The sequence below is a fragment of the Triticum urartu genome, chromosome 2 (assembly GCF_003073215.2).
Source record: "Triticum urartu cultivar G1812 chromosome 2, Tu2.1, whole genome shotgun sequence".
NCBI lineage: Eukaryota > Viridiplantae > Streptophyta > Magnoliopsida > Poales > Poaceae > Triticum > Triticum urartu.
The window spans coordinates 323173719-323189979 of record NC_053023.1 but is presented as its reverse complement, the minus strand read 5'-3'; the positions used below and the strand labels follow the sequence as shown (position 1 = coordinate 323189979).

General features: G+C 47.0%; 1 protein-coding gene across 2 annotated transcripts; it reads left to right on the top strand.

The window, feature by feature from the left end:
• The first annotated feature begins 9961 nt into the window (after nt 1–9961).
• Nucleotides 9962–13882, top strand: LOC125537169 (U11/U12 small nuclear ribonucleoprotein 25 kDa protein-like). 2 transcript variants are annotated; one of them, XM_048700479.1, is made up of 4 exons: nt 9962–10656; nt 10769–12201; nt 12640–12843; nt 13625–13882. In XM_048700479.1, exons 1-2 carry the CDS (start codon nt 10392–10394, stop codon nt 10825–10827), a joined length of 324 nt encoding a protein of 107 aa, XP_048556436.1. In that variant the 5' UTR covers nt 9962–10391; the 3' UTR covers nt 10828–12201; nt 12640–12843; nt 13625–13882. The 2 variants fall into 2 exon arrangements, with proteins under 2 accessions (XP_048556436.1, XP_048556437.1); XM_048700480.1 differs by lacking the exons at nt 12640–12843; nt 13625–13882 and having other exon boundaries at nt 12109–12633.
• The last annotated feature ends 2379 nt before the right edge of the window (nt 13883–16261 follow it).

The following is a 16261-nucleotide window of genomic DNA, read 5'->3' as shown; positions in this document are numbered from 1 at the left end:
GAAGCTAATCTCGTGAGCGCAAAAGTTTCTGTTTTTTTACAGCACGATCGCAAAGACTTCACCCAAGTCTTCCCAAAGGTTCTACTTGGCACAGACACTAATGAAAACATAAAACCACATATAAACAGAGGCTAGATGGATTATTTATTGCTAAGAGCAAAAAGCAAATAACAGGAATAAAATTGGGTTGCCTACCAACAAGCGCTATCGTTTAACGCCCCTAGCTAGGCATGATGAGTTCAATGATGCTCACATAAAAGATAAGAATTGAAACATAAAGAGAGCATCATGAAGAATTTAACTAGCAAATTTAAGTCTAACCCACTTCCTATGTATAGGGATTTTGTGAGCAAACAACTTGTGGGAACAAGAATCAACTTGCATAGGAAGGTAAAACAAGGATAACTTCAAGATTTTCAACACGTAGAGAGGGAATTTGATATTATTGCAACTCCTACAAGCATATATTCCTCCCTCATAATAATTTTCAGTAGCATCATGAATGAATTCAATAATATAACTATAACATAAGGCATTCTTTTCATGAGCCACAAGCATAGAATTTTTGTTACTCTCCACATAAGCAAAATTCTTCTCATTCGGAATAGTGGGAGCATCATAAGAAACTCGAATACTATAAATTGTTTCCACATTAAAAGAGGAATGTTAAGAAAGAGGGTAATCATAATCATGACAAGTTTTATAAATATAATAATCACTACTTTTTATAGCATAAGTGTCATCACAATAGTCATCATAAATTAGGAGGCATGCTATCATCATAATAAATTTGCTCATCAAAACTTGGGAGACTAAAATTATCATCTTCGTTAAACATAGCATCCCCAAGCTTGGGACAAACATTAATTGTAGCAAATACATTCTCAAACATGTCATTCTCATCATACATAGCATCCCCAAGCTTGGGCCTTTTCATAACATAAGCATAATCACTCTCATCATTAACAGTATGGATAGCACCAATAGTATAGCAATTATCATCATCACAATGAGTAATCGGAGCAACATCATTTGGGAAGGATGCCTTTTTACCTTTGCTTCTCCGTCTTTTATTTTTATTCTCCACATAATGTGTGGGTTTGATCCTCTTTTTGGAGCTCCTTCTTAATGAGATTGGTTGAATAGAAGGCTCCTCCTCGTTACCTGATTCATCATAAGAAATAATAGGAGGATATTGAGAAGTCTCTTCCCTTTCATTAGTATTATCTTCATCTTCTAATTGTTTTCTTGACTTTATGTAATTGGCAATATAAGGATTTTCAATGCAATTCACCGCACAATACATATAAATTTCCTCTAGATCAAAATCAAGAACTTTATCAAGGGCAAATTCTGGAATATCCTTAGTTATACGTTTCATTTCTTCATAACCCAGAAGCAAACTAAGTTCATTATGATGTGCAAGGGGAATCAAGTCATCACAATTTTTGGACACGATTCGATCATGAAACAATTTGCATTGGATATTTAAATGACCACGTTCATTGCAAAGTTCACAAGGATGGCTAAGAAAATTTAAATTTTTAGCACAAACATCTAGCCTTTCTTGCAACCATTTAGTTTCTAAATACTTATGCCTCTTGCAAAATCTATGAGGGAGTCCTGGATTAGGGGGTCTCCGGACAGCCGGACTATATCCTTTAACCGAACTGTTGGACTATGAAGATACAAGACTGAAGACTCCGTCCCGGTGTCCGGATGGGAACTTTCCTTGGGCGTGGAAGGCAAGCTTGCAATACAGATTGTAGATCTCCCTCCCTTGTAACCGAACTTTGTGTAACCCGAGGGTTTAGTTCCGTAGGACAACATACATCATACCATAGGCTAGCTTCTTAGGGTTAGCCTCTCTGATCTTCGTTGGTAGATCAACTCTTGTAATACTCATATCATCAAGAACAATCAAGCAGGATGTAGGGTATTACCTCCATCAAGAGGGCCCGAACCTGGGTAAACATCGTGTCCCCTGCCTCCTGTTACCATCCACCTTAGACGCACAGTTCGGGACCCCCTACCCGAGATCCACCGTTTTTGACACCGACATTGGTGCTTTCATTGAGAGTTCCACTGTGCCGTCACCACAAGGCTCGATGGCCCCTTCGATCATCGGTAACGATGCGGTCCAGGGTGAGGTTTTCCTCCCCGGACAGATCTTCGTATTCGGCGGCTTCGCACTGCGGGCCAATTCGCTTGGCCATCTGGAGCAGATCGAGAGCTACGCCCCTGGCCATCAGGTCAGGTTCGGAAACTTAAACTACACTGCCGACATCCGCGGAGACTTGATCTTCGACGGATTCGAGCCCATGTCAGGTGCGCCGCACGATCACGACGAGCATGATTTAGCTCTGTCGTCGGACAGTGTTCGGGAGATCACACCTACAACTACTCCGGCCTTCAATCCGAAGCAAATTGCGCCATCCGAGGACGGAGGGATAGACCCCGCCACGGAGGCCGCACTCTCAGTGGCGATGGAGCCGGATACTGACTTCACCCCTTACGAGAGCCGTGTGCCGAACCACTGGATTCGTCTCCGGCCACAGACTCCGAGCCGCCTGCATCCGTGCCTATCGAATCCGACTGGGCGCCGATCATGGAGTTCACCTCCGCGGATATCTTTCAGCACTCGCCTTTCGGCGATGTGCTAAATTCATTAAGGTCTCTCTCCTTGTCAGGAGAACCTTGGCCGAACTATGTCCGGCTAGAATGGGATGCGGACGACGAAGAAATTCGCTGCCCACCCACCACCCACTTAGTAGCCACTGTCGACGATTTAACCGACATGCTCGACTTCGACTCCGAAGACATCGACGGTATGGACGACGATGCGGAGACGAACAGGAACCACCGCCCACAGGGCGCTGGACCGCCACCTCATCATATGATATATACATGGTGGACACCCCCAAAGAAGGCAATGGCGACGAGACAGCGGAGGATGACCCCTCCAAGAAGCAACCCAAGCGCCGACGTCAGCGGCGCCGCTCTAAGTCCCGCCACAGCAAAAGTAGTGATACCGGCACAAGAGACAATAACACTCCGGATAGTGCCGAAGACAACCACAATCCCCTCCAGCACGATGTAGAGCGGGAGGGTGAACAAGCTAGCCCTCCAGAGCAGGCAGCAGATGGAGAATCGGAGGAGGACAATTACATGCCTCTCTCCGAAGACGAGGTGAGCCTCGGCGACAAAGAATTTATCGTGCCTGAGGATCCCGTCGAGCAGGAGCGCTTCAAGCGCCGGCTTATGGCCAACAAATAGCCTGAAGAAAAAGCAACAACAGCTTCAAGCTGATCAAGACTTGCTAGCAGATAGATGGACCGAAGTCCTTGCGGCCGAGGAATACGAACTCGAGCGCCCCTCCAAGAGTTACCCAAAGCAGGTTGCTACCTCACCTCGAGGAGGAAGCATTGAAACCTCCATCACCAGTGTACGATGCGGCTGACCGGCCACGTGGCCGAGCCAGAGAGGCGTTTCAGCCTGAAGTTCAGCCTGCACCCCGCCGCCACTCAATCAAAAATACCAAGGCCCGGGGCAACACACGGGACCTGCGAGACGTATTGGACAGCAGGGCAAAACATGCAAGGTCAATATACGGGTCACGGGGGCGCGCGCCAACGCGGGACGATGACCGTCGCGCCGGATACACTAAAAGTAAATCCGGCCGGGCCGAATACAGCAGACAAGACTCATATGAACTGCGTCGTGATATAGCCCGGCACAGAGGCGCCGCACACCCCCTATGCTTCACTGATGAAGTTATGGATCACGAATTCCCGGAGGGTTTTAAACCCGTAAATATCGAATCGTATGATGGTACAACAGATCCCGCTGTATGGATTGAGGATTTCCTCCTTCACATCCACATGGCTCGCGGTGATGATCTACATGCCATCAAGTACCTCCCACTAAAACTCAAAGGACCAGCTCGGCATTGGCTGAATAGCTTGCCAGCAGACTCCGTCGGCAGTTGGGAGGATTTGGAAGACGATTCCTTGACAACTTCCAGGGCACTTATGTGCGACCACCGGATGCTGATGACTTGAGCCATATAACTCAGCAGCCAGGGGAATCGGCCAGGCAATTCTGGACACGGTTCCTAACTAAGAAAAACCAAATTGTCGACTGTCCGGATGCAGAGGCCTTAGCGGCATTCAAGCATAACATCCGTGACGAGTGGCTCCCGGCACCTCGGCCAGGAGAAGCCGAAGTCTATGGCAGCCCTCACGACACTCATGACCCGCTTTTGCGCGCGAGGATAGCTGGCTGGCTCGCAGCAACAACACATCAAGGAATCCGGGCACTTCGGATACCAAAGATGCCAACGGCAGACCACGTCGTAACAGACAAAGCGCCGCAACAACGGCGATAACACCGATGATACGGCAGTCAATGCCGGATTCAGAGGCTCTAGATCCGGTCAGCGGAAAAAGCCATTCAAAAGAAGTACTCCGGCCCGTCCAGTTTGGATCGCATACTGGATCGCTCGTGTCAAATCCACGGCACCCCCGATAAGCCAGCCAATCACACCAACAGAGAATGCTGGTGTTCAAGCAGGCCGGCAAGTTAAATGCCGAAAACAAGGACAAGGGGCTGCATAGTGATGACGAGGAGGAGCCAGGCCGGCAAGTTAAACGCCGAAAACAAGGACAAGGGGCTGCATAGTGATGACGAGGAGGAGCCGCGACCGCCGAACACGAGAGGACATAAGAGGTTCCCCCCACAAGTGAAGACGGTGAACATGATATATGCAACCCACATTCCCAAGAGGGAACGGAAGCATGCACTAAGGGACGTCTATGCGATGGAGCACGTCGCCCCAAAGTTCAACCCATGGTCCGCTTGTCCGATCACCTTTGATCGCAGGGACCACCCCACCAGTATCCGTCATGGCGGATCTGCCGCACTGGTCCTAGACCCCATCATCGACGGATTCCACCTCACTCGAGTCCTTATGGACGGCGGCAGCAGCCTGAACCTTCTCTATCAGGATACAGTGCGCAAAATGGGTATAGATCCCTCAAGGATCAAACCCACCAAAACCACCTTTAAGGGCGTCATCCAGGTGTAGAGGCCCATTGCACGGGCTCAATCACACTGGAAGTGGTCTTTGGGTCTCCGGACAACTTCTGAAGCGAGGAGTTAATTTTCGATATCGTCCCGTTCCGCAGCGGCTATCACGCACTGCTCGGGCGAACCGCATTTGCAAAGTTCAATGTGGTACCGCATTACGCATACCTCAAGCTCAAGATGCCAGGACCTAGGGAGGTCATAACAGTCAATGGAAACACAGAATGCTCACTCCGCACGGAAGAGCACACTGCGTCCCTCGCAGCAGAAGCACAAAGCAGCCTTTTAAGGCAAACCACCAATTCGACGATACAGCCCCCAGGCACCATCAAGCGAGTCCGGAGTAAACTGCAACAGGATCGCCTGGTACGTTCAGAGCTCGCCTAGCAATTCAGCCCCCATCCCAGTCCCAGCCAAGCGACGAAATCCGTGCCGCGCGTACATAATTACGCACTAAAAATACCATGGGCATAGGTGGGGGCACGATCAGGGCACGTCCCGCAATGCGGCTTAACCGCCCTAGGGGATGTATACCTTTATCATTTTTTCTCTTTCAGGACCTAACTCCCTGGAAGCCCTTTCCGGCAGTACGATTGCCGGACACATTACAGGAAGGAACATCCAAGGAGGCAAGAAGCTAAGACGTACACGGGAACCCACAGGTGGTCTCTAATAAGAATTGATATACCCGCTTTCTACTATTCGTACGCAGCTTGCCCTTGGATAGGACATGTCAAATAGTCCTATTTTCTGCTTATTGCACTACTTGTATCAGTGCGCTTCGACGTATTATTTAAAATAACAATCCATAGCATTAGTCTATTATTTCATTATTCATCCTTTTTTCTTATATGCTCATTTACGACAACTTGCACCCGTACATTCTGCTACGGTCAGTACGCCAGGGGCTTTCGTTTACCCCATAATACGGTGTGAGAAGTCCGAACACTTTTGACAGTGCGGCACCCCAAACTTATAGCATTATATGCATCAGCTCCGAATCATGTCTTGTGTCAATAGTTGGGTTTGCATGGCTCCCATGCTTTGGTACCTTACGTTCCGCTATATCGGCTAAGGTAGCGCTGGGAGAACTACTGTGATTGTGTACCGGTTCTTCCAGACGAGCACCTCAGTAGAGAAAGCCGCAAACTGACTGTCATGATAGGGCGAGAGCTGGTTGCTGTTCGAGAGGTCTCAAGTCCTTAAAGACTTTTTCCGCTTCGGGCGAGGAGTCGGCCTTGCTCGATTTAGGCGTGCATAGCGCCCCAAATTCGGCCTTCCGAATACTAGGGGCTTCGCCAAAATTTAAAATTATAGACTTATATGGCTAAGTGAGAGTGATAAAGCCTTATAGTCCGATTGCCTGGTTCGTTGTGCTGAACACCTCCCTCGAAGGACCCAAAATTGAGATAAAGAGTGCTCAGGTTTATCCCGAACATCCCAGTACTAATTACATGGGGGCAGAAGCCGACGACTGGCCAACTCTCAGATTTTATAAACGGCCGCACAGAAGGTAATATTTTAAATTAAAAAAGCGTTGCATAGCGCAAATGAACTTGTTTCACATTACAGGATCACATGAGCATGTTCATTCAAAAATTACATCTCTGGGCGCATTCATCCGCCACAAGGCGGGAACCCTTCAGGACACTCTCATAATACATTTCGGGGCAGCGATGCTCCTTGCCCTCCGGCGGCCCCTCCTTCACCAGCTTCACGGCGTCCAGCTTCGCCCAGTGCACCTTCGCCCGGGCAAAAGCCCGGCGCGCACCCTCGATGCAGACGGACCGCTTTATGACTTCAAGCCGTGGGCAGGCATCCACAAGCCGCCTCACCAGACTGAAGTAGCTGCCGAGCAGGGGCTCGCCAGGCCATATCCGGACTATAAGACCCTTCATGGCCTGTTCGGCCGCCTTGTGAAGCTCGACCAGTTGCTTCAGCTGGTCGCTCAAGGGCATTGGGTGTTTGGTCCCAGTATACTGAGACCAGAACAACTTTTCCGTAGAGCTCCCCTCCTCAGCTTGGTAAAATTCCGCGGCATCCAGCACACTGCGGGGAAGATCCGTGAACGCTCCTGGAGAGCTCCAAACTCGGGTAAGTAAAAGGAAAGTTTCCTTCACATGCTTGCTTTGCATAATGAATGCCTTACCCACTGCTATCTTCTTCACCGCATCCATCTCTTGGAGGGCCTTGTGGGCTTTAGCCTTGGCGCTCCGTGCGCTTTCGAGTGCCCTCGCAAGCTCAGACTCTCGCGTCTTAGAGTCAATCTCCAAGGACTCATGTTTTTTGGCGAGAGCCTCGAGCTCTTGCTGCACCTCGCCTACCCGGGCTTCTTACTTTTCCCGCTCAAGGCGCTCCTTGGCCACTTTGTCTTCGGCTTCGGACAGTGCCTTCTTCAGGGTCGCCACCTCGGTCGTGGCACCTGGCAAATTCATGATGATCCTATTACTTCACACCCGAACTTCTTTTTTAAATATATAGACAAGGTATTGCTTACCTTTGCTCTCCTCGAGCTGCCTCTTGGTAAGGCCGAGCTCGTTCTCGGACCGCTCTAGGTCCTGCTTCAGTGCAGAGACCTCCGCAGTACGTGCGGCAACGGCCAGCAGTGAAGCCTGCACATACACATAGACATGTTCTGATTAGACTCTTGGGTCATCATTTGATCCTCTATTCGGCCTTTCTTTGCGAACGCCGAATAGAGCATCAGGGGCTACTTTCTATGCGGTGATGTTTTCTTATATTTTGATTGCTTACCTCAAAGCCTGTTAGGAGGCTGGCGCAAGCTTCCACTACAAGAAATATGTCAACTAGTGACTTTCTGTCAGTGACCCTGGAAGAATTGGTCATAGATCTATGACCATTTGAGACCAATTGGTCAAAAGCTGTTCGGGGGGCTCCAAACCCTAAACCATTACGACCATTTTGGTTAGAAAGGTCATAATTTCCTTATCCGAAATGGTCATAAAGCAAACAATGCTAGTCTGATGCCTTATCTCTAGTTGTTAACGACCAATATAGATGGTCATAGCCTTGTAAATTATGGTGGGTTGCGATGACTAGGCGTCATCTCATCAGTTTTGCCTATGTGTCATGTTCATGTGTCAATTTTTGCCCTAGGTTGTGAAGCAACCTATATTTCTGTTATTCCAAAAATTCCCAAAAAATTCTCATAAATTGTTTGGATCGTATCTTCATCAAATATGTCAAAAACCTTCCTTGCCTAGTTCAAAAATAATTCAACAATATTCATTTTCCTATTCTGTTCAAAGCAGCACTTTGTGAAGGAAGTACCACTTTGGCATGCCCAAATAGTATCCATTTTCTACAGTGCTTTCCTATGCCCAAATAACCATCCTACACCAAATGCCAGCTCAATCCATTAATTATTTTGAGCCCAGCTTCAACATTCGTATTTATGTCCAGTGTGGTACTTTGCAAAGCAAGTACCACCTAGGCTCCTCCTTTTTGAGCTGAAAATTTGCGAACAAATTCTTCTTAGTAACCGATCATCCTCAGCCAAAACTCACGCCCATTAGCCATGTACATTTCCCGTACCGCCAATCAAACACTTGGCTGCTATTTCATGTTTAAGCATCGACCGGTCTCCTCGTGAGAATCTTATGTTGTAATTTTCTTCCTACCACCTACCCGGGGAGTGCCCAACCCACTAGACATGGCTAGGCCTCCCAGAACGCATGTCAACGCCAAGGTCACGCGGTGACCACGCACCAGGCATGCGAGTTTACGCGCTCTAGAGTTGGGGCCCTCGGCCACCGCCCAAACCTCGACGTATCGCCACCAAACCATGTATTTATGATTAAATAGGTACTTATGTAACTAGAAATGATTTTTGGAAAAAAATAAATAGCAAACTATGAGGCAGCTGCAGTTCAAATTTGACCCGCTTCCACCCGAATCGGCGAAAATTTGTCTTTTTCATGAGAGGTGGATCAAAACTTTTTACACCCAACCATTTTGTCAATTGTGCATTAAATATGGCCTAGTATTTTAGAAAATTGATTTGGTCCAATTTTGCAACAATTATTTGGGAGGTCCTTCACAAAAAAATCTCCTTTGGGGCACTCGAAAAATGGAAAATGGTTTTTTCGTCCAAAGAAAATGAAAGCTTCCTTAGGCAACATTGTTTGCCATTCCAATATGCACCCTTGTGCACAATATGGGATCATTTGAACAAACTATGCCATGAATGTGGCCATAAGATTGATCATTTGGCTTGAAAGCCATTGATCTCCATACGTGATAGCTCGTTTCTGAGAACACTTTTTTAAAATAATTGCCGTATTACAAGTTTGTTATTTTTCCTGAAAACTTGGTCACATATAATGACACAATGTGAAGGTTTTCCAATTTTTTGATTTTTTTTGAATTTTTTATGCCCGTTTCAAAATGCGGTCAAAACGACGGGCTTGACCGTTCCTAGCTAGTGGTTGAATCTTAGAATTTTTTGGTGTTTCTATGATTAAATTGATACTTATGTATCTAGAAATGATTTTTGGAAAAAAATAAATAGCAAACTATGAGGCAGCTGCAGTTCAAATTTGACTCGCTTCCATCTGAATCGGCGGAAATTTGTCTTTCTCACCAGAGGTGGGTCAAAACTTTTTACACCCAACCATTTTGTCAATTGTGCATTCAAAAATGAAAAATGAATTTTTAATCAACCATGACCAATTTTTTAGTCAACTGCGACCAATTTAAATGGTCATGACATCGTACCCGTGTGCTGCATTTTGATTGGTCTGTGGGCGTTTCACACGGATCGTGGATCGAACACCGTCGGATGCTCGCGGATCCAACGGCAGTCCTCACCCTAAGCCCACCTAAGCCAAAACCCTAGTCCTCGTGGACATTTTCCATCCACCCCCCTCCTTTCTTTCTCCCTCCCTCCCGTGACCTCCTCTCCCCCGATCCTCCGGTCGGCCGGCGCGACCTCCGCTCCACATCCTCCGGCCCCGCTTGCGACCTCCTACCCCAACGCCGGCGCGCGGCAGATCCAACCCAGCAGCCGCCCCTTCTCCCCTGTCTCCTCCTCCCATCAGATCCATCGCCGCCGCCACCTCCTCATCTCCTCCTCCCTTCAGATCCATCCACCCGCTGCCGCCCCTTCTCCCCCGTCTCCTCCTCCCATCAGATCCATCGCCGCCGCCACCTCCTCTTCTCCTCCTCCCTTCAGATCCATCCACCCGCTGCCACCCCTTAACCCCTTCTAACCCCTTCTCCAGTGGAACCGCATCTCCCCGAGCGCCGCCGCCGCTGTTGAGCACCCGCCGCCGGAGGGGTCCGCGATGCGTCCCGAGCCAATCGTGCTCTACGGCGGAGAGGCGATGGATTCAGCAGGCGCCTCGAAGCCCGATGAGGAGGTGGCTGCCTACCAGAGCAGCGAGGCCAAGCAGGCGAGGCTGCAGTCCATGCTCGCGGCGCTCCTCGACGACCCCATTCTAGCCGACCTCCCGAGGAAGCCCCCGCTGGCGGACGTGGACACGCTCATCAACCTCGAGCTCGGCAGCGCCATGAGGGTGACCGTCGTCAAGCTGGACAACACCTCGTTTGGTATAATATGGCCCTCTTCGAACCCTGCCCACATTTTTGTCCAAATCACTTACCGTGCGTTTATCCCACATCTCAATTCGTGTTCCTCTTGTCGTTGTGGTGAGTGATACAGATGTCGCGGTGTTGAACACTGCTACGCTCAAGGATTTGAAGCTGGCTATCAGGAAGTGATAGTCAGATTTATTTGTCTGAAACTGTGGAAGGATGAATTCTGACATTCATGTCATCTAATTCATTCATGCTGACATGTGTTGATCTAATTAGTTGACATCCTTCGAAATGCTGCCGATTTGTCTTTGCTATTTAATATATCCTATGATGGGCACTAAGGCACTGTTGATCCACCAAAATTTTCTTAGTTTAGATGGGTGTGATTATCTAAATAAGCTGAGGGTCACGAGATGTATGGTATTAACCTGAATTCTTAGTAGGCTCGAGATGTTGAGAATCCTAGCTGAAGTCGTGTTTTAGTTTGACTTTGCACTGTGTATTGAATAGTTGAATCTGTGTACATAAGGTTATTCAAGCCTGCTTGAATTAGATTCCAAGCTGGAACTTATTCTAATTTTTAGTTTGATTTTGCACTGAACTTGACCTGTCTGGTATTGACTAGCTGAATGTGTGTACACAAGGTTAGTCAAACCCATTTGAATGAAGGTCCCTATCTTAACTAATCTATTTCAGTTAAGCTAAGGAGAATATAATGTTCGAAGATTGTCCTCTTAAAGAAGTATGAGCTCAACATAGAAAGAATTTTCTCTCTAAGATGTTACACTGGTATCTATATTCTAAACTAGGATCCCATTTCTGTGACTCCATGAAGCTTCGGTCATGTGGTTATAAGTTTATCTAGGACACTACATTGTTTGCCTGTCTGATATAACGAGAGCACTCACTGCAAAGAGTTCTTGGCATCAGTATTTGTTAACGCTAAATTGTCAGAAAGTATTATACCTATTCATCCAAGAAAGGCTACTGTGTAGTATGAGGATTGTAGTGTTGTTAAAATAAATTGTAGATTTGGGAAGGCTCAACTAATTTATTGCTGTGCAGACAGAACATTACTAGATGCTGGGAAAAATAAACTGTAGAAAATTACGAGCCGACATACGTGTTCTGTAATTAAAAAGCTTCAGCTGCATAAGTGTAAAACTAGTTAGAGATCCTACCTTATTGAATGTTAGCTATGCTTAATAATATGGCCTTCTAAGTTCTATCACAATGTTACCTCTTCAGCTGTATAATAGCCGTCAGGCTTGTATTGTATTCCCCAAAAGTACCAACTTGTAAACCCTACCTGATGGACGTCATATACTGCTGGTCAAAGGTTGAGACATCGATTCTTATCATGCATAATCTCGACATCTGATGCAATCATACTCTGCATCTGTATTGCTGCTGCAGTTTTTGTAGTTATATTCTATGTAGAGTCCTGAAACATTTTCCTCATAGGGCGCCACCTTCAGAGAGGTGACAGAAATGACTGACATTTTTGAAGGAAGCATCATACGGCTAGTTAGGAGGCTGGATGAATTTCTGAATCAGGTAAACCACCTGTTGGTTCCGGGCACTAGTACTAAAATCACTTGGATAGAGAGTGTCTATCCTTGATTATCCCATTTGACTTAAAGTGCATGCGAATAAATAAAAATTGCCTTCAATTGATCCATTAGATCAATGTGCATGTGAATACAAGTGTGACATGTCCTTCTAGCAAAATGTCCATAAACTGTCAACATTTACTCTCAACTGTGACATGACTGAATATGATGAACAAGTTGGGCTGTAGCTAGATATGTAAGAAATGTTATCTATTTCTGTTTATCTCCATCTATAGAAGTTGTGATTGGCATCGACTTTCTTCTTTGCCCTTTTCTGCATGCCCAACACTTTACTTTTCTATTACAAGTTCTGTAAATAGTCAAGAAAATAAGCTTACTTTGTTTTCCTTTGTCGAACCAACTGACTTGATTTGTTTGCCAGCTAAAAGCTGCTGCTGAAGCTGTTGGGGAGGTCAACCTTGAGAGTTTGCCAGCTAAAAGCTGCTGAAGCTTCTTGTTTCCCTTGCATTTGTTAACTTGCACAGGGCATGATTGCTCTATTGTCTATTGTCTAGAAAAACTGATCGCCTACCTGGGTGGCATCTGCATCGTGCTTGCCAGATTATTTGTGTGGTCAAATGAAACGGTGAGTGGTATTAAAATGCTCATGTAGACAGTGTTTAAGCATTAGAATGGTGTAGATAGAGTTGCCCGGCAACTACAGTGTCTGTGATATTCGAGATCCAGCGTAAATAAGTGTTCATCAGAATAAATGTGATTATTTTTATTGTTCTGGATCTATGACTTCGGTTGCATATCTTGTCAAACTCTTTTAGAGTTATCTTGATGAGTGTCCACGTCCCAATATTATGACTATCTCTAATGAGTATAAATATAAATTAATATAGCTGTCAATTTTAAGATAGAGCAAAGTGTCAATGCATTTCACACCTATTGATTCATCAGGCTCGGTCAGTCGGTCTGATCCTGTAGTGTTTAAAACTGATAATTATGATGCATTGGTCCATATGGCCTTGTTTTTTGATGCATATATATATATATATATATATATATATATATATATATATGATGTAGTTGATAGGCCTTGATCTCAACCTCTCAAGTTTATGTTTCCTTGTGTGTAGGTAACTTGTTATTTTTATTGGCAAGCCTGTAATGAACTTATTAGATTTTTGCTCCTATTGCCGTGTACAGTATGTCACAGGCTTGCGGAGCATGTCATTGTTCTTAGTGTGCTGTTGTGATTCTTGAACAGTGTCAATGGTCGTGTACAGGTGTCTTTTGTAGTATAAAAAGGGCCACTATCAGCCGTAGGATTTGGATTCATGTTGTGAAGATCATGAATATATATATCTCATTTTTCTGCTCTATGCCTCATTTTAATTCTTCTCTGATTCATGTAACAGGATGACAGTGGAAGCCATGTTGTTTTGTTTGTTCCCAGCGTTGACTATGGTCGTCGAGCGAATCCGGCATGTTGTTCATCTAGTAGAGCTTGTTAGGAGTCTGAATCTAAGAACTTGTAGAGCTTGTTAGTATTACAATTGTAGAGCTTGTTACACTTGTAGAGCTTGTAAAGCAGTATGGTCTTCTGTATTGGAATGGATAGAGCTTGTATCATGTGATCTGGTTGCTCTTATTTAAGTATCATGTGTGTTTTTGTCTCCGAAAATCTAAATAATGCTTGAAATATGAAGAATATGAGTTTGAATTGATGGGACCCACTTACCACAACATGACAATGGGAACCTGTTACTAGAACCTGACAACTGGGACCCATCTGACTAGTGGACCCTTCTTTTGGGGAAAAAAGAAAAACTAAATTCGTTTAGACAAAAAGGCCACAACCCAACAATAAAAAGGCTGCAATATTGGGTTTGGCCCATGAACCCAACCAAAAATTGACAGAGAGAAAAAAACACAAATAGGCTGAATTGTTGGGCTAGGCCCATGTAGAAAATCGAATTGGACCGGGCTGATTCTTGTGCCACATCAGATTGCCATGTCTGATGCCTACGTGGCCTGGGGAGGCTGCTAGTGACCAAAACAAAACAATAGGCATACTTTGGTCAAAAACGTCCACGACCTTCTCACAGAGAAGGTCGTTAATTTCAGTTTACGACCGCCAGCTTTTGACCTTCTGTTTTTGGTCACAAAAAGGTCGCAAATAAAAAACTATGACATTTCAGTGACCAATAGTGGAGGTCACAAGATAGCATATTTCTTGTAGTGTTTGGTCAGTCCGTTTTTGGCGGACTGAACTTTCTCGATCACCGCGCTCATGATAGTGTGGTGCTCTTCATCGATGGAAGCGCCGTGAAGCGCTCCTAGCAAGTTGTCGGGTGCCTCTGGATGGATAGAGGACACCGACACGAGTGGCTTGCCCCCTTAACGGGGGATCGCCTGCCGGAGTCCAGAACCACCGAAGGTTCCGGAGCAGTATTCGACTGGGGGCCAAACTTGGAGCCCGTGGGAGTCTTGCTCCCTTTGCGCCTAGGGTCTGGAAGGTCGCCTCGAGGCGCCCCCAGGACTACCTCCCCTCGGCTCGGTGCCTTTCGGGACAACACCTCGACGTTGTCCGTAGGGCAAGGGGTGGAGGCGGTCGGAAGTGAATCACTATTCATATCCGACGAGTCCAATGAACCGTCTGACGAATCTACGTCGAGATGAGCTCGGGACGGACTACATAATCATACGCGGCGTAATGATAAACAATGCAATAAAACATACCATGAATTACCATGATGTCCGGATACTTACGACTTCGCCAGGGGCTTCTCCCTAGGTAAACATTCGTCGCCGCTGTAGGCGGCCGTCGTGGAGCAGTCCGGAAGGAGGGTCTTTCCCTTCTTGGACCCTTCGGCCTCCCCGATTGGGTCGGCCTTCCTTTTCTTCTCTCCCCTGGCTGGGGGGGAGAACTTTCCTCCTCCTCCTTGTTTTCGTGGGAGGAGTGCGCGTCGGAGTCATCGGATGATGAGTCCGATACAACCTTGCGCCGGAGACCCTTTTGGGTCCCCGTGGCCTTCTTCTTGGTCTTCTTCACCAGCACCTCGTAAGGTGCCGGAGCCAGCATCTCCGTTAGGAGAGCATCTGCAGGATCTTCAGGCAGGGGGGCAAGGCAATCGAGCTGCTCCGCTGTCTTTATCCAGTCCTATTAATGGCATGTAAGCTTAGATCCCGCACATGATTTAACTAGGGAAAATAAATACCCTATGAGATATAAAAACTTACCTGATTGGCATGGCGCTTTGCGCTGAGTCCGCGGTCCTCAGTGAGGGAAGGAGGTACCTCGGCGACCTTGAACAGCACCCTCCAGACGTCCTTGTGTGTCGTGTCATAGAGCTCTCGCAGCGTCTGGTGCTTGGCCGGGTCGAACTCCCACAAATTGAATGCCCGTCGTTGACACGGGAGAATCCGGCGGAAGAGCATGACCTGGACCACGTTGACAAGCTTGATTTTCTTGCTCATCATGTTCTTGATGCAGGTCTGGAGTCCGGTCAGCTCTATCGAAGAACCCCAGGACAGACCCTTCTCTTTCCAGGAAGTGAGCCGCGTGGGGATTCCGGAATGAAATTTAGGGGCCGCCACCCAGTTGGTGTCGCGCGGTTCGGTGATGTAGAACCACCCCGATTGCCACCCCTTTATGGTCTCCACATAGGAGCCTTCGAGCCAGGTGACGTTAGTCATTTTGCCCACCATGGCGCATCCGCACTCTGCTTGCTGGCCAACCACCACCTTCGGTTTGACATTGAAGGTCTTCAGACACAGGCCGAAATGGGGCCTAATGCGGAGGAAGGCCTCGCACACGACGATAAACGCCAAGATGTTGAGGATGAAATTGGGGGCCAGATCATGAAAATCCAGCCCGTAGTAGAACATGAGCCCACGGACAAATGGGTGGAGAGGAAATCCCAGTCCGCGGACGAAGTGGGTAAGAAAAACTACCCTCTCATGGGGTTCGGGTGTAGGGATGATCTGCCCTGCATCCGGTAGCCGGTGCGCGATGTACGTGGCCAGATATCCGGCTTCCCGTAACTTTGTGA